General features: G+C 38.8%; 1 protein-coding gene across 3 annotated transcripts in view; it reads left to right on the forward strand.

The window, feature by feature from the left end:
- The window catches only part of TSHZ1 (teashirt zinc finger homeobox 1), a 90612-nt gene extending 77086 nt beyond the window's left edge, over positions 1-13526 (forward strand). For all 3 annotated transcript variants that reach the window (XM_083187751.1, XM_083187750.1, XM_083187752.1), the window contains exon 3: positions 8928-13526. In XM_083187751.1, coding sequence (XP_083043877.1) covers positions 8928-12109 — 3182 coding nt within the window. In that variant the 3' untranslated portion in view covers positions 12110-13526. The remainder of the gene's footprint in view (positions 1-8927) is intronic.
- Positions 13527-19762: the final 6236 nt, after the last annotated feature.

A 19762-nucleotide genomic window follows, 5' to 3' on the forward strand; every position in this document is an offset into this window, starting at 1 on the left:
GTATTCTTACTGATTTAACAAGTTACAGACCTCTTGAAAAAAAAAAAGATCTGCTACAAGCAGGTTTTTTCCAATTTGGGAGTTTAATACATAGCATTTTTTTTTTATGTATGTATATTCGGTAGTTTTATGTGTGCTTTTAATGTGCTTTTGCAATTTATAGTGAGCCACTGCTGCATTATTTCTATGCAATCAAGCATGTTTAAGTCCAGCTATCATCACTGGTGGAAAATAAGACTTTCAGTGCCGTAGTTACTTGCTGTGTGGCTTAAAAGACGTACTTCATTCGGGATAATGTTCTTATTCGACTGTGAAAGACACAAAGAGGATTGGAATGTGTGATGATCTATTGAGCATTAGATATGCAACTTAACTTATTTAGGGTTTACTGAGTAGTCTCATCTGTCCACTCTTTCTCTGCTATTAAGTATATTTCAAATACTCATGAAGTATATTATTGGTCATTTATAAATTTTCATATGATAATGAGTGGCCTTTTTAAGAGAGCTGTCATAAAAATAAAGTTGTGTTAGTAAGTTGTGTAGAATTAAATCTAGTAGTATACTAAAATTGAAAAATCTTGTAAAGATGTGGTTCTTTGTCTTTTTCACAAGATCCCTCATTATCACCAAGTTGGGTTGTTTTACCATATATTCTTATAGCCATAACATTTGCTAGAGCTTGTTTTAACGACCGATATAATTGTGTAAATCACTTAACACACAGTAAAATGAACATTGACAATTAAAAAAAACAGTGTACCATAATCAAGTAGTTTGTGTGGCTTTTTGCTCCATAGAGTAACATTTTAAAGCACACATGCAGCACTTTTTAGCTTACAAAATACAAAATAAAATATTGAGAACACCTGCATGCTGTATGTGTTTAGGTTAGAACTCTGTAAGTTCTGTGATTAGCTTCTGTTTGCTGCCAGTGGATTTAGTCTGTCATCAATAGTCTATGGCTCCAGCACCTTGATTGGAAGTTCCTGGGCATCCGATTATCAAACCCATCTTCCAATAAACACTGTTCCCGATTATAGAATCTCGGCATCATTGTTTGTGCAATAGAGGACAGCTCTCCCCTACACTTCAGCAGCAATCTGTGATGCTCTGTGTGTGTATTTTGACAACTGCCATATTGATATGGCATCTGTTGAAAACAAATCTGAAAGGTGACCTAACATCAGTGCTTCTTTTATTATGAAATGTGCTGGTACTCACCTAAAGTTATAAGTCGACACAAGATTTGTAGTAGCTTTCATGCTCTGGTTAAGTATGCAGATGCTTATTTTATTCATTTCCAGTTTCTGCAACTGATAATAATAATAATTAAAATTAAACCCCAAAAATATGTTGAGTACCACCATAAAGAAAACAATGTTTATTAGGTTGTGGGTGGTTAGGGTTGGGCGGCAGGAGTGGACAGTTAGGCTGTGGGAGAGGTTAAAGGTAGGGTAAAAATATTTACTGTGATCTGTATATTCGCGATCTTAACTGTGGGACTTGGGGCCTGATTCAGACCTGTTTGCTAGGCTGCGTACGTTCGCAGCCTAGTGAACAGGTAAACACCGCCGGCCCGAATCCCGTTGCTAGAATGCGAGGGGATGTGTTCCCTAGCAGTTTCCCGCACATGCAGCCAAGTGGGAGAGAAATCATTCGATGGTCGCACAGCATCGAATTAATTGTCTACCCATTGGTAATACATTTTTTCTGGATCAATCTGTAGGCAGATTGCCGAAAAGGCGTCATGTGACAACAGCCACACTCCCCCCCCCCCATGCAGGCATAGACATGCCTGCGATCCCAGGGGAACACCAAGCATTTTTATTGCCCCCCCCCCCCCCGGACCGAAAGGCTCGGCGAGTGTGAAACTTGCGTATTCATGCATGCACATGCGCAAAATGCACCACTTTCCGACACGGGGCCCAATTCAACAAACTAACACATCTGAATCGGCCCCTTTGTACACAACCTCAATTTATCATTATATTTTTGTAGAAAAGCAAAGTACAGAGATGAAACCCACTGAAGCACAGAGGGGACATATACAGTATATTTGCATGCGGGCACATTGCAATCTAATCCAAATCTAGGGGCCGGTGATGTGCCATTGTTTATCAGTTTATATCTCTGATATCTGCTGTGGACTTTCTCTTTATTAAAATGGGGATCATTGTGTAAGGAGGTAAACCTCCAAATACCCGCAGTTTTCAGAGGTGTCCCTGCATTACTAACATCGATGCATATCGTTCCTAAGGCTTCTGAATGATACTTGGCTGCGATGGCAATTCTTGCTGTGCTCCAAAGCTCAACTTACCTCTTGCCATGTGCTGGGTATATCTCCTTGTGTGACCCAGTTAGCCAGTTTACAGTAGAAATAAATAAATAAATGTTGGTGGCTCGTTTTTGGAAGAGCAAGAGCTTTTCACCCTTTAATAGAACCATAAGTTACATTTGTTGACCATAACATCACAAATCAACCAATATAAAGTTCTATTAATAAGATGTTTTTACATATACTCACCTTACATGTAAAATACATGCACTGATTATTTTTGCAGATGTAGGATGCAACCAATTATCTAATTTTCTTTAAATTCTCTGAATTTTATTTCATATTTATAACAAAACAGAAATAGATTCTCATTTTCAGCCAGTAGTAGAAATGGAGACAAAAATTCACTTGCATGATGAATTCATTCTCTAACAGCCTGAGGCAACTCGGCCTTGCAGTCTTTGTCAGCCTGATCTCCCCTGCTCTCAGTATTGCTGCAGACCTAACTTCCACCAAAGTGTCACATGTCTAGGTGAGCCGTGCCAGCCCCTATCGAAAGTGACAACCATCTTTGAATACCAGCTTTTTAAATGACTTGTATTTCATCAGACATGTTGGAAAAATAGCATTTTAGACAAGCTGATATTTCCCCTTTTCTACCATGTCTTTGTTATTTTTTTCTCTTAATGTTCTAATACCTTCATATGCAGTCTGCCTGTAAGGCTACTAAAAAGTTAGCATACCACAAAAACCATTAATATACTAAACATTTATATTGAGTTATATTGTTTTTGGTTTCTTTTGCCATGTCTAAATTCTAATAAAATTATATTCAGGAAATCAACCAAATTTGCATGATACTTTTTTGTATTAAAATATATACCATCTTTTTTTAACTTGTATTCATTTGGATATAAGCAATACTTGTAACTGATTACCATTTCAGTTTTATTCTATGATATATCGCTAATGATTTGTATTATTTAGGTACAGTTATTTCAAAATGTTATCCATTTTATATCCTCTGTAATACGCGTGTATATGTTTAATAGGATATTTTATTTTATATAGCAAAAACTAAAACATATTATTATAGTGTGCAATATCCATTTAGAATTTTGGAGGACAATTATGAATGGGTGCTTTACGCTGTGTGTCAGAGACTGTAGCAGGATCACTTTCAATGTATAGTCATTTTGTGTCTTACACGGTGTGGAATGAGAGTGCTTGGCCTGTTTGGTACACTTACGCATCATTGGATCAAAATGACGGGCATGCCATTTGACCTAATAGACATATTCCCTAATGGAATAATTAAAGAAAATGTTGCCTTTTTGATACATATCTTTAGTAAGAGTTTTATTTTGTAACAATTTATTTATATATGTGTGTGTGTCCTTTATGGCTGTCTTTCATCAGCACAATGTAGAACAAGAAACGCATTTGAAAGCTGTCTCTGTGCACCACAAATATTCATATTTTGCATTGTGTCTGCTTAAATTATTTTGCACAGCATTTAATGTTATCCAGAGAAGACAGCACATCTGTTTCATCAGAATGAATAGACACTGCCATCCAGAAGGCATTCCATGTTGGCAACTCACGGCAGCACTTAAAAGCACACTGCACATATACTTGTTCTGTAAAACATGGAAATATGCTTGATTTAGCTTCAGGTCCTACTATAATTTCTATTCTTGTTGTTCTTTTTGTTTAGTCAATTGTTACACACACACACACACACACACAAATATAAATATATATATCATATATATCAAGGTTTCATTTCTGTTTGTAAAGTTGAAGCAAATTTAAATGTACTGGAGGGTAGCAGTGTATAATCTTATACAAACAACTGTCTTCAATGCACGCAGAAGTAGGTTGTTGAATAGATACCAGTGGTGAGATTTACCTCGACCGATACCTGAAATTCCCAATACAAAATCTATTTTTGGACAAAACAAGGCAATTTCCATGCCTTTTTTTCCATGACACTGATCAAATCTGATGACTGCAGATTTTCTGCTTGAAAAACCATGAATATGTATTTAGAAAAAAAGTATCCATCAGTTGAGAAACTAAAAGAAAAACTGTCACATTTAGGTAAAGCAAGTGAATTCAGCATTTGATAAATGTACAAGTGTCCTAGCATTACTATACAAAAATAATAGGAAAGTAACAAAAAAAAAATATTAACAAAAACATAAAGATCAGCAAAATTTCCAAAATGTCCACATTTCCAAAATGTCCACTGGCTTATGCCCCTCCATGCATAAGAAGGAACTGGCCATTGTCATCCCAACTCTATTCATAGAGAACACATGAGAAACTCACAGATACAGTGGGAAACTACAGTAAGACTGGTATTTTGCTATAAAATGAAGATCTTTGCGCTTGTCTAATGGAAACAAATCTCAAAACATTTAAGACAAAGTAGGATTTTTAAGTGTTCTTTATTTAAACAGGTATATGTTTCTATTTTTACCTGTGACAAAGCAGTGATGGCATTTGACTCTGTAAATTATTGTTTTTAACTCCATCTCCCCTTCATTCCTTTTTATTTACGTGAAAATGAAAAGTATACTATATATACTTGCACATGGATTACCTGGACGTATTGAATCTTAGGGTAGCTAATGTTGTTGTACAGGGGTGGGGGGGATTGTTAACTTGCCCCCATTCCACATCATCAATCTAAGTGCCTGGTCAGTCAATAGACCTGTGTATGGCTCTTCATTCAAGATTTGCCCTCTTCAAATATATATATATATATATATATATATTATAGAAAAAAAAACATAATGTAGACAGCTATGGCCTTAATACAGCAATAAAATAGGCACTATATAGACATATGCATGTTTTGGGTTTCAGATTTATACCTTATTTTTTTACTCTAAAATATTCCTCTTTGCATTTACTACTATCAAAAAATGTTCTTTACTTTTACGCGTAATATGTGATCCATCATAAATATGAAAAACTGTAAACATTTCATCCCTTCCCTGGTGTGACCACATCAGATGCCACCTCTCCCTTATTCAGTCGCATCTGATGCAACCATTTTAGAAGTGCCCTCTAGCAGCTGCTAAAAGGTAATCTTCCAGTTGCAAAAGGAACTACGGGTCACTCTGAACCATCCAAACCCCCACAGCCCCCTCATCTCTTACTGGGTGCAGCTGGTCCCTCTGACCCATCCAATCCTCCACAGCCCCTTCATATCTTACTGGGTGCTGCATGACAATTGCAGCTACAACTGCAGTAAGACCGTCTTCCTACAACTCGACCTCACTGTGCTCTATTCAGATGGTGAGAACAATCCTAGCAGGATTTTGCTTTCCCGACAACTGCACCTTCCCTATAAGCACGCCTCCTCCCATCCCCTACTGTTATGTTGCTACGTTGCTCTTTTAACTGTTCTTGTTTTTGCAGAAATGTGAAGCCCTGCTTTGTGCAACATACAGTTTCTAATACAAAAAACTTTAATACCAATACATAATTTTATATTAAAACAAGTCAACAATTTTGTGAACATTTCAAGAAAAATTATTAGCTCGTTAACTGGTTACAGTACCTATGCATTACTCTTTTAATTAAATTATTTAGCAGTGCTCTATATAGTGACAATAAGAGTAGGTATTTGTGTTTATAACAATAATTGCTGTGCAATTTGTTTGTTTTTTTCTCTTTGGGGTTTTACATTTTTTTTAAATACTACCTTGATGATGTAATGCTATCTGCTATCTTACCCTGGTGGGCACTGCCTATATTACTACCTTCCTATCTATTATCTTACCCTAGTGGGTGCTGCCTATAATTGTACCTTACTATTACCCCTTTCAAATCTCAAACAGACTCGTGATCACAATTCTAGGCCCAGCGCATTCAAATTAAACCTGTGTCACCTATTATACAGGTGGTGACCCGGGTTTAACCCTTCTTATAAACCGGGTTGGAATGCTGGGTTGGTTGAACAGGTTATAAGGTTTGGTGCTTTCACAACGACACTCGACCTGGCAATAACTCTGGTCCAAGCCAGGTTATATTGCCATAAAAGCACTATACAGTATGTAATACTATCTGATTTGTTACCGGATAGGCACTGCCTCTAATACAAATTATCTTAAGGACTTGAAAAAATAATACTTTTTTAGTATTTGTATGTTTTTTTTATTTTCATCTATACCGTGTTTCCCTGATAATAAGACACTGTCTTATTGTCACAAACAAAAAACACCATAGGGCTTATTTTCGGGGTAGGGCTTATTTTAATAGACATTGACAGCAAATATCCTAAAACAGGTGCCAGAAATTTCAATGAACAGTGCTCCTTAATAACTATGCCCCAGTGCTCCTTAATAAACATGCCCCAGTGCTCCTTAATAAACATGCCCCAGTGCTGCTTAATAAACATGCCCCAGTGCTCCTTAATAAACATGCCCCATTGCTGCTTAATAAACATGCCCCAGTGCTCCTTAATAACAGTAAGCATGCCCCAGTACTCCTTAATAAGCATTCCCAAGTACTCCGTTAATTAAGGGTAACCCATCACAGACACCAGCTATGTTTTCCAGAAGTTTCCAGCTCTTCTTTGCTGCGCCACAGCTCCGTGCCGTGCGTGATGTCACACGCAGCATGCAGTGCATCACTGGGACCGGGAGTAGAAGCGGCTTCAGTAGAAGCCAGTGCTCTATCTACACCTGGGAGGTGAGGGGGGTTAGGGGTGGTGACTGGGGGATCAGGGGGGGGGGGGTAGAATTTATAGTCTGAAAGGCAGATATGAAAATTTAACTAGGGATTATTTTCGACCAGTGTCCAAAATCAAGGGTAGGGCTTAATTTCGGGGTAGGTCTTATTATTGGGGAAACACAGTAGTATCTATAATATAGATATGTGCCAAAGTTTAGCCAGCAGTATTTTAATGTACAGTATTGCCCTGAATTCTACACATTTCACCTGTGGATTAAGGAGCTTATTCTGGTCCACACTCAACGCTGAAAAATTCTCAGAGTTGCTTGTGGAATAAATGCCGCCCCGCAGTGCCAGCCGCCCCTCCCTCACTCCCACGACCCCCCGCACAGCTGTGAATGGATGATTTGAATAATCATCCATTCACAGCCTTGGGTGCGGGGGAGAAATCATTTGATGGTCAGCGTCAACCTCTATGGTGTCTCTGATCTGAGAGCGCCTTGTGTGGGAAGCTTATGGAAAGCTGACATCCACTGATGTCAGCTGCCTCCACTCGCGACACTGGGCGATTTGCATGGGCACGCCCAGCATTTTCATTGGAACGCCCATGAAATACTGGGTTTCCCATGAGCTGTGGCATCTGATGCCAGCCCACGCCCCCCACTCGCACTACTAGGAGGGAGCGGGACATTGAACATGTAGTTCACCGTGCTCGCTCGCACCCTGCATCTACACATGCACAGAAATGCGTCTGCGCAGACGCAAAACATCGGTCCCCTGTGCGAATGTACGGGTGACCAAAGAAATTTGACTAACCCCCTTAGTCTTAAGTGTCCACTGCCTTAGGCCCATCTGTGCAGCACTATTCATAGAGAACACACTCTGCATAATGAGGAACTCACAGATACAGTGGGAAACTAAAGTAAGAATGGCACATTGTATTGCAAGAAGTTCATTCTCTGTTCTGCTACAAAATTAACAACTTTGCGCTTGTTTTGGAAACAAATCTTTAAACATTTAATTAATTCATTTATTTATTTATTTATTTACAGTTTCTTATATAGCGCAGCAGCTTCCGTTGCACTTTACAATGGTAGAAAGTGATAAAACAAACTGGGTAACAACAGACAGACTTGGAGGTTAGAGGGCCCGGCTGCAAACTTACAATCTATAGATTTAATGCAAAGATATTAGGCATTACCATAGGGTTAACCATGCCAGGAAAATGCAGAACAGTTACATAGCTGCAGGTGCTAAACCTGGAGCTTTCCCTACGGCTAACTGGATATGCTCATATGTCATGGTTCAACACTGTAATGTGTACCTGAACATATGACCACAATTAACATTCAGGATTTACAACCAGTAATAAATCAGATCCATGGGATGCTACATTTGAATATTCCTATACTATATGATTATTAAATTCTGAATTTACATTCCCCGTTTTCATACTTTTACCTGATCACCAACAAACCCCTATGGGCTATTTAACACATGACGGCTTTGTCTGTCCACGAAAAAAAGTGAACTTTTTTCCCCCATTGGATTAGTATCTTTCACAAGCAATGGTTTTGTGCCGTACTGTGTATAGTGTTATGGCCGAATCAAGTTGAGCCGCCACCACGACATTGGAGAGGTACAGCCGCCATCCTAAGTAGATGTTACAGTTGGAACACTGTGACCATGCTATGTCCATGCCATATTTCTGCCCTCTGAATGCCCTATTGTATTTGTCACTCCTAATGAAGTTAAACAATGGGGAAAAAATTGTATTTTGCTGGACGAACAAAACCGTTGTGTGTGAAATAGCCCTATTTGTTAAATCGTTGTCTTTTCCTCCTTATTTTCCTTTCCCTCTATCTCCATAAATATGTACTTACTGCTTATTTTTCATGTATTGTTGAATTGCAATTAAGATCACATTGAATTTTTCTAAAATATTTTTTTCTGACTTTCAGCATATGTTCCTGCAGAGGAGTTAAAGGCAGCTGAAGTTGATGAAGATAATGTGGAAGATGATGGACTTTCTTTGGATGTCCAAGACAGTGAATATTTATTTAGCGAGGAACAAGAAAACAAGGAGCCTCAGAGTTATCAAAATTCTCCCGTTAGTAGTGCAACTAACCAAGATGCTGGCTATGGGTCACCATTTAGTGAGGCAAGTGATCATCTAGCAGATTTTAAAAGTACTTCCTCTAAAGATGAACAAGACAGGGAAGATGGCCAGAATGCAGACAATATGTCTTACCCTCAGGACAGTTTGGCACAAATCAAAGCAGTCTATACAAACTTGCTTTCAGAGTGCAGCTGGTCAGCTCTGGCATTAGATCTGAAGAAATCAACTCCCACTACAAGTACAAATGGAAGCAAACTGAGTGAAACCACAGATACAAGACCTAACTCTGTTACTCCTACAACCATTACAAGCAGTTGTAGTACTAATACCAGTACTAGTGTTAGTGTTAGTACAAGCAACACTACCAGTAGCAACAATGGTTCTGGGTATGACTGGCACCAGGCTGCATTGGCAAAGACATTACAACAGACTTCTTATGGACTTCTGCCAGAACCCAGCCTGTTTAGTACAGTGCAACTCTATCGGCAAAATAATAAACTTTATGGATCTGTTTTCACTGGTGCCAGTAAGTTTCGATGCAAAGATTGCAGTGCAGCGTATGACACTTTGGTTGAGCTAACAGTCCACATGAATGAAACTGGACATTATCGTGATAACAATAGAGACCGGGAATCTGAAAGAACTAAACGCTGGTCTAAACCTCGAAAGAGATCACTTATGGAAATGGAAGGGAAAGAAGATGCACAGAAAGTATTGAAATGCATGTATTGTGGACATTCCTTTGAATCATTGCAAGATCTTAGCGTTCACATGATTAAAACGAAGCATTACCAAAAAGTGCCTCTGAAAGAGCCAGTACCAGCTATAACAAAATTGGTCCCTACAACAAAAAAACGGGCTCTTCAGGATATAGCATCACCTGAGTCACCCGAGCAAGCAGGGATCTCCCCAGGGGCCACAGCAAGTGATGGTGTAAAGGACCCTAAAGCTGCAAATCCATATGTGACTCCAAACAATAGATATGGCTATCAAAATGGTGCTAGTTATACATGGCAGTTTGAGGCACGCAAGGCTCAAATCTTAAAGTGTATGGAGTGTGGTAGCTCTCATGATACTTTACAACAACTTACTGCTCACATGATGGTCACCGGACATTTCTTGAAAGTAACCAATTCTGCCTCTAAGAAAGGCAAACAACTGGTTCTGGATGCATTAGTTGAAGAGAAAATTCAGTCCATTCCTTTGCCCCCAACTACACATGCGAGGCTACCAGCATCATACATCAAGAAGCAACCAGATTTGCCAGATGCATCTCCACTTTCCGAGGACAGGAATGATTCTGAAAAGGAAAGAGTCAATAATCCTGAGCCAGAAAAGAAGATAAAAGAAGAAAATGAGGACTCTGAAAAAATTGAGCCTGCAACCTCATACCAGTACCTCAGAGAGGAGGATTTAGATGATAGTCCTAAAGGCGGGCTGGATATTTTAAAATCACTGGAAAATACAGTGTCCTCTGCAATTAGTAAAGCTCAAAATGGAGCACCTTCATGGGGAGGATATCCTAGTATCCATGCGGCTTATCAGTTGCCAGGTTCTGTAAAATCACTGCAGCCAACTGTTCAGAGTGTTCAGATGCAGCCATCTTATGCCAACACTGTCAAGTCCATGGCATCTGACCATAATGCTTTGATTCATTCTCCTGGAGAGCTAACACCTCCATCTCATAAAAGCAATGTTTCTGCAATGGAAGAGTTAGTGGAGAAAGTGACTGGAAAAATTAATATAAAGAAGGAAGAAAAAACATTAGAAAAAGAAAGAGTACCTCCAGTTAAACCAGTATCTCCAGTGGCAAAAGAAAACAAAGACATTCTTAAACCAGAGGAAGCCATTAATAAAGCTATAAAGAAAAACATGGAGGCTGAAATTCAGAAGACAAAAAAGGAAGTCTCATTGGAACCCCATGCACCAAATGGTACAGAACCTCTTAAAACGAAAGTAACAAATGGGTGCAATAGCTTAGGCATTATTACAGATCACTCATCTGAGCCAACTTTTATTAATCCATTGAGTGCATTACAGTCCATAATGAATACACATTTAGGCAAAGTGTCAAAGCCTGTAAGTCCATCTTTGGATCCACTGGCAATGTTATACAAAATTAGTAATAGCATGTTAGATAAACCTATTTATCCAACCACTCCTGTCAAACAAGTGGATTCGATTGATCGGTACTACTATGAGAATAGCGACCAGCCGATAGATCTAACAAAATCAAAAAACAAACCTCTTGTTGCAAATATGACAGACTCTGTCTCTTCACCTTTAAGAGAAAGTGCACTGATGGATATTTCTGACATGGTGAAGAACCTCACAGGACGTTTAACTCCCAAGTCTTCTACACCATCAACTGTATCTGAAAAGTCTGATGCAGATGGCAGTAGTTTTGAGGAGGCATTGGATGAGTTGTCACCTGTACATAAAAGAAAGGGCAGACAGTCCAATTGGAACCCTCAGCATCTCCTTATACTTCAGGCCCAATTTGCATCAAGCTTACGGGAAACATCTGAAGGCAAATACATTATGTCGGATTTGGGTCCACAAGAACGGGTACACATTTCTAAGTTTACTGGTCTTTCAATGACAACGATTAGCCACTGGCTGGCCAATGTCAAATATCAATTAAGAAGGACAGGGGGAACTAAATTTTTAAAGAATTTGGACACAGGACATCCTGTCTTTTTTTGTAATGATTGTGCCTCTCAGTTCCGGACTGCTTCAACATACATAAGTCATTTAGAGACACATCTAGGCTTTAGTTTAAAGGATCTCTCAAAGCTTTCTCTAAATCAGATTCAAGAACAGCAGAATGTTTCAAAAGTTCTTACCAATAAGGCTTTAGGCTCAATTGGACTCATTGAGGAGGACTCGGGCTCCACATTCCAGTGTAAGCTCTGCAACCGGACTTTTGCAAGCAAACACGCAGTTAAACTGCACCTTAGTAAAACACATGGAAAGTCCCCAGAGGACCATGTGATATATGTAACTGAATTGGAAAAACAGTAACATCCAGTTATGCAGCCAGGTATGCAAGTGACCAGAAGAACATTGCACTAAACATATTCATAACACTGCACTAGGCCTGACGTGAGCCTCTGAAATCAGTCTTACTTTTTGTTGAACTGCCTATCTGGAATTTTGTTTCTTACACATTTTATATTTATATTTATATTCGCTTTGTCTAATTTGTGCATGTTTTTTTTCTTTGTGAGTCAATGTCTGACCTTTAATTTTCAACATCTGTTCTTGATGTTAAGCTATCTTTTATAGAATGTAGTTGGAGACACTATTGAGAGACATTAATTTAACCACAAAGAATCACAAAGAACAATGACAAAAAACACAAACATCCTAAAATTAACACGTTGCCATGACAATAAAGGTTGGAAAATCTTGTGGCATCAATTTAACCCTTTGAGCACTGCCATAGCATTTCTGTGCCTTTTGATAGAAAAAAAAATACATATTTAATTAAAGTATTTATAAAAATCACATTTAAAATTAAAATATATTACTTAAAAACATTGAATACAGATCTTAAATAATGAAAGTATGTACGCAGCCCTGGGATGAGGGAGGAACGCTATTTAGTACTCCTAGGGTTACTCTGCCACATATGCAAAAATAAAATTAATAATAGTACTGCAAACTCGAGAAAAGAATAAAAATAACAGAAAAAAATACTGTACCATCAAGTGTGAAATGGGAAAAAAAGTTTCACTTGGGTAAATTCTAGTATGCAAGTATGTTATTCAAATTGTACAAAATATTTCATGTTTTGCAAAATGGAATAATACTGTTTTTTATTTCCATATAAAAACTATGATACTTATCTCTCCACAATTGTACTGCATTTTTAATTCTTTTGCTACCAGCAGCTTAACCATGTGGGCATCAGAGGATTGCTGGAGCAATCTGGCATCTAAAGGGTTACATTTGTACTTCACTGCAGGTCCTTCTGGCTGACAAATAACAGGACAGTTGGAGTCAAATACTGAGTTATGTTGCCTGTAAATATAAGATAATAATTTAAAAATACATGTTACATATCTTACCGTTTGAAACCGTTCCGCTTCCTTTGTACCTTATAACTGTATGCTTTCACTTTGAACTTTTTATATTGTCATTTTATATTCAATTCCTATGTATATAAAATGTAAAAAAAAAATCAAATTTTTTGAATAAAATAAAGTTCCTCCCGATTGACTTAACCAGAGAGATTTTTCTGGCGCCTGCATCTTTTCAGATGCACGTACAAAAGAAACTGACAAAAAAAATGAAATAAATACAAAATATAGCAATGCACTATGAATTATACAGTTTGATGTTCTATCATTAATATTGTACAGTACATTTTGGTTCACACAATTAAATCCACTGTTTTCTCAAGTGTGAAATAAACCCACATGCAGTTCTTGATTTACATACATTGTCATGTCGTCATTATTGTGCTGTTAAGGTGTTATTCCAGCAGTAAGAGGTATTGCTAATGCAATCAACCAAGATAATTCTATTCAAAATCATCTATTCAGTATCTGTATCCTGACATATTTCATTCAGTCTATTTCCATTAACATGTTACAAACAAGTCACAATAGTTTCAAAAAGGACACATACAGAATTAATGCTGCTTTAACCATTAATGAAGGGCATAATATATGTGAAAGTTTTTCTATCTAAATTTGTAAGGTGGTTCCAGTTCAATGGCAGACACAAAGTATCCTAAATTTAAATAAAAAATAAAAAATGTTTTTTGTTTTTTTTCATTTATGGTAAAAACGATCTCTCAATTGTTCCTCATCCGCTAAATAATAATTTTACTACTTCATCTACACTTGGTGTAACATTTGTACAGATGTGCTGTCAGTTAAAGTCAAGAGCTGAGACCCGACTGTTACTATTTTTCATAAAGCGTTTACAGACTAATTTGGAATTGAATGAATACGCATTTTCTTGTGTGATAAAAGTGATATATCTCCAAGTGTCATTTGGAAATGTCTGCCTCTCATTTGAAAAAAAATTGGTTTATCACATTTTAATTAACCTGCTGGCAGTCCTGTCCCACTCATCACATTTTGGAAGTACAGCAAAAGAGCGAAGTTCAAACTTTTCTATTTTTTTCCCCTTTTTTTAATTTGTTTATTTATTTTTTTAATTAAAATTGCATTTATATTATAAAGCCTTGAAATCCTATTTCCAGACAGAATATACTGTATGATATAATATTTTTCATATCAACAATTTACCAAAAAGTTAGTTTGGAATATGATGATGATGACCTGCACACTTTTTTTTCTGCATTTGGTTTTAAGATAGTATTTTAAAATTTAGAGGCATATTTGCAGCACTTATGGCCAATAAGTTGTTTTACATTTTTAACATGTTATTGTCTTTTTGTCTTTTCAAGTGCTCTTTTGTCTCACATGTCTACTGTGTACAATTGCGCCTATTTTTTTAAGAGTAAAGCATCTTTTGGACGGAAAGGGTGGTAATGTTCAAATATTGGTATCAGTTGGTGGGTTATGTTAGATTGACCAGCGGTAATAATAATTGCTGGCTACAGATTAAACAGTCCCCCTATATGTAATAATGCAATGTAGCAGGTTTTTAACTTCAAATGCATTAAAGTTGGTCTTCTTTTGTAACTAAAGCAGCATTGTGTTTCTGCACGAAGTAAAGAATATATACCGTTATACCGTAGTAGTGGCGGCCAGCAAGGTTCAGTTTTTTTAATGGGGATGCGCACGGTGGCTCGCTGCGCTCGCCACACTATATAAAATCAACTCCATGTGTAGTTGGATAGTAGGGGTATGAAAAAATGGGGTGCATTTAACATGGGAGCCCAGATAATACATAAGTACCTTATTATTATTATTGCCTTTTATTTATAAGGCACCACAAGTGGTTTGCAGCACCAGACATTACAAATATACAAAGTACACAGAACTAAACATTCTCAGTATCAAAAAAAAAAAAACAGGTAACATAAGCAACACAATTCTCAGTACAAAATGCAGCTGAAATGTGTGGAAGCAAAGAAGTTGTCCGCATACCACCTGGGGTGGGTTGTCATTGGAAGCAATGAACAATTATGAGTGAGAAGAGCTGCGGTTATAGATGGAACCTGAGTGGGGGCCAGATGTATCAAGCTTCAAAAAGTGAGAGTCATAAACAGCTAGCCAATCAGCTCCTGCATGCCATGTCACAAACTGGGTTTGAAAAATAACAGACAGGAGCTGACTGGCTGGCTGTTTATCACTCTCCATTTTATCACTTTTTGAAGCTTGATACATCTGGCCCTAGGAGAGAGCTGTAATAGAAGTGCAAGTAAAGAGGACTAAGAACAGGAGGGAAGATGGCCTAGCTCTAAGGAGCTTACAAGGATCATATTCAGATGACAGATAGAAAGTGTGTATGTTGACTTACATTAGGTCAACAAATACAAATGGTCAACACATTTTATTTTTTACACGTTCTCTCAACATCTACCTGATTTACTATCCACTTAGTCATGAATTCGGAATAAGTAACCTTGCAAGGGATATATGTTTTACTGATGGTGGTCACATATTTCCAAACATATAAGATATGACTCCAAAAAAATTAAATAAGCTTGTGTTCACCATATGTGGGTCGACAATAGTTAGCTTGCCCTAAAATACCTGTTAACCTTACCCAATGTTGACTTTTTATCAATCAACATTTTCTACTTGTCGACCGAATGTATGGCGACCATTTGGTGTCCACCTATTGACTATCAACCTAATTACTGTAGCTCTTCTATACCAGTCACTATATTGACACGTGCGGACTGAAATCTCCAGCTCACAAGCAGAAACATATATTTTTTTATTTATTTTTTTTACCAAAAAGTTGCTATGAATTACAAGAATATGTGATTTGGGTACTTGTTTCCTAGCACGGCGCCCACGATATTCAGTCGTATGGCATCTTATGCATTGTATCGCATGCCATATACCCGCATGCGATGCGATTTTAAGTTGTATAAGCACCCTAATGGGTTTTTTCAATGTTAAATGTCCCCCCTATACGATTTTTAATTGTATAAGCACCCGAATGTGTGCACCCCCACTATCAACGCGGCGAGCCCGCGTCCTCTGACCTTTTCATACCCCCACTATCCACGTCGGCGTGGAGTTGAACTTATATAGTGTGGCGAGCGCAGCGAGCCCTGCGCGGGGACGTGTATTACTTTTACATGTATTCCGCGTCGCCTTGCGGGGCGCGCTGCGCTCGCCGCGCTTCGGGCTTGGTGGCTCGCTGCACTCGCCACACTATCTAAAATCAACTCCACGCCGACGTGTATAGTGGGGGTATGAAAAGGTCAGAGGACACGTACCGCTGCGCTCGCCACACTTCGGGTTGGCGTTTATAGTGGGGGTGGTGTGGGGGTGCTTTTAACATTGTAAGCACCCATTACGCTGCTTATACAATTAATAATCTTATAGGGGGCACATTTAACATTGAAAACACCCATTAGGGTGCTTATACAATTTTAAATCGTATACCATTGTATATGGCATACAATGCGATGGTATACGATTTAAAATTGTATAACATCGGCTGCCATCGCGTAGCATCGCATCGCATACCATTGTATGGCTTATGGTATGCGATGCGATGGGCGCCGTGCTAGGAAACAAGTACCGTGATTTGTAAACAAATTAATATTTACTTTTTAGATTACAGATCATTTTATACACAGGACATGAAGAATATATGTATCTGTATTTTTAATACCTCATAAATGAAAACATTTTTTTTTTAGCTGTGATCATAAGTGGGTTTATTTTATAGGTTCTTGCATGTAAAAAACACCTGGATATTGTGAACCACAGCCTGACTTGCATCAAGAAAATATGCGGCCCCCCTTAGTTTGTAACATCTGCTCCTATGCTGCTCCTTTCTCCCACTGGCTTCCACTCCTCCCTTCTTGCTTACACTAGCTCCCCTTTCATCCTTCTCTCCTCACCTGCAAATGCCGGCATCGTCAAATGTACTGTTTTCATTCTGCTTGCTCATTCCATGTGATTGACAGTAAGCGTTAAAAAATGTAAACCAGCCCCTTTGACCAATACCACTTTCTGAGACCACTATGTAACCACCTCAATCTCTTCTACTCTCTCTTTCTCACACACACACAAAATCTCCTCTTTACTGGTTCAGCTAAAAAGTTTAAAAGAAAAAAGCCAGGCATGATGACTTTCCATACACAGCCTCAGCATGGGCCTCATCTACTTCTCTTCTACATTACGGTAAGTCACATGTTATCATCATTTTCTTCTACATTACGGTAAGTCACATGGTGTAATTTTATTCTAATGCAGAGTGTTTTGCATTAGCAGCTTTTATAATACATTATATATATATATATATATATATAAACACACAAAATTCCTAGATTTGCGCTAATCCTAAATGGCACAGAATGGTCGCTTATAGCACTTAGCCCCCTACTAGTAAGGCTACAACAATCAATTACCACCACAATAGTGCTATATAGCGCCCAGTAATTATAATTGTCTTTCCTATCTCAAAACATCCATAGACACATTTCTCAAATATAAAACATTTATTTTAAAAAACACTTTTAAAACAAGTAATTTTTCACACAGTAGTTTCTTAACATAGGATTTTATTTTAGATAGTGGATGTGTACATAAGCCCGACCCGTTTCGTCTCACTACGAGACTTCATCAGGGGTGCTTTAAAAATATCTATGAATAGAACATAATGATAAGCAAATCAGACAAGGAAAGACATAATAATACATACAATTTACTCGGGGACATTTCTCGCGGTTTTGCCGGTGACAAATTTGAAGGATATTAAATAAACAAGAAATTGGACAAAACCCTCTGGTCTGCTTCACTGTACATATGGTTTCTCATTACAATGTGCTGATGAAAAAGCTAAGGCCACTTCCTTGCATCTGGACCCAGGCTGAAAGTTGACAGCCAGCCCTTGCCCACCACTCTTATAAGCACCCCTTTTCTTATGCTCCCAATACTTTCATCCTCCCATCCATAGCTCTTCCTCTATCTTAGCTTTAAAGTTCCAATTCTTGTAAGCCACTAAGCGATTGTTTTTATCGAAGGTGATAAGGTTGTCATCTCTTTATGACTTCTCTCCCTACTTTGCATCTTTCCCTAACCTATTTGCCCACTTGACTCTCCCGATCTTATCTACCTCCCTAAACCTCTTTATCCACCATGAGCTTGTCCCCTGTTATGACTCACAAAGTGCATAAATACAAATGCAGAACTAAGTGCATGTGCATAAAAGGTTTATTTAACACAGCACATGTTAATCATGTTTATATAGAGCCCTCGAAGGATGGAGAGCAGTAGCGGCTCTAGTGGTGGGAATGCAGTGCAGTCCAAAATTCAAATGGGGAACCACACTTAAGACCCCCATACACTATACGATTTGGGCACAATTTAACCCAATTCCGGGGTATTGGGCTGAGAAATTGTTCAGGTCTGAATCAGGCCCTAACTGTGATAACAAATGCTGCCAAACATCACTACCTGGGATTCACTGGTAGTTGGTGTGGCTCCCCTATTCGAATTTTGGACTGCACTGCATCCCACCACAGGTGCCACCACTGCTGGAGAGTACCAAACAACACCCAGGATACAGCTCATAGCATGCAGGCAAAAACATCCATAAATATTATGCAAGTGTAAATCAGCAGTAAGTAGAAATACTAATCCAGAAATATATAAAGATGTGACTCAACAGTGGACAGGGAGATGAACAATGTCCCAATTTATAGCGTATATCAGTGAAGGGCTGTAGATTAATTGAGTCCAGAGTTAAGGCAGTGAGCAACAGCCACTAAGCAGGAACATCACAGAAACCTTCCAGAACGTCCGTAATGTCAAAGACAGTTCTCAAGAATGGCAATGACCACTCCCTCCCTGTCTCAGGGAGCACTTTCCAATACTAGCACCACAGGTATAGACAATCAGGCAGATTGACTCATTGCAAGCCATTCATTCAGAACAGGAGTTCAAGGCAGAAGCAGTACTGCACAGCCCAATCCTGTGTAACATCTATCCAGTGGTGCAAGTAGGAAAAAGGTCTTAGTGGTACTGTGCCGAAAATGGGCGTGGTCAGGGGGTGTGACCAGGGGCGTGGTCATATGACACTAGGGGGAGTGGCTGGAATATTGCACGCCAAAGGCACACGGCCAAAGTTTACACAGTAATGCCTGTTACGCGTCACACACCCAATACATATGGCCCATACCATAATGCCCGTTACACATTATTCCCCACACCATAATGCTCATTACACCGCACAACTGATGCCCATTACTAATAGGCCCACACAGTGCCAGATATGCCCCCACAGTGCCCCAGTGCCAGATATATGCCCCCACAATGCCACACATATGCCCCCAGTGCCAGATATGCCCCCACAGTGCTACACATATGCCCCCAGTGCCAGATATTCCCCCACAGTGCCACCCATATGCCTCCAGTGCCAGATATGCCCCCACAGTGCCACACATATGCCCCCAGTGCCACACATATGCCCCCAGTGCCACATATGCCCCCAAAGTGCCACACATATGCCCCCAGTGCCACATATGCCCCCACTGTGCCACACATATGCCTCCAGTGCCACATA

The sequence above is a fragment of the Crinia signifera genome, chromosome 5 (genome assembly GCF_055691185.1).
Source record: "Crinia signifera chromosome 5, ASM5569118v1, whole genome shotgun sequence".
Classification (NCBI taxonomy): domain Eukaryota; kingdom Metazoa; phylum Chordata; class Amphibia; order Anura; family Myobatrachidae; genus Crinia; species Crinia signifera.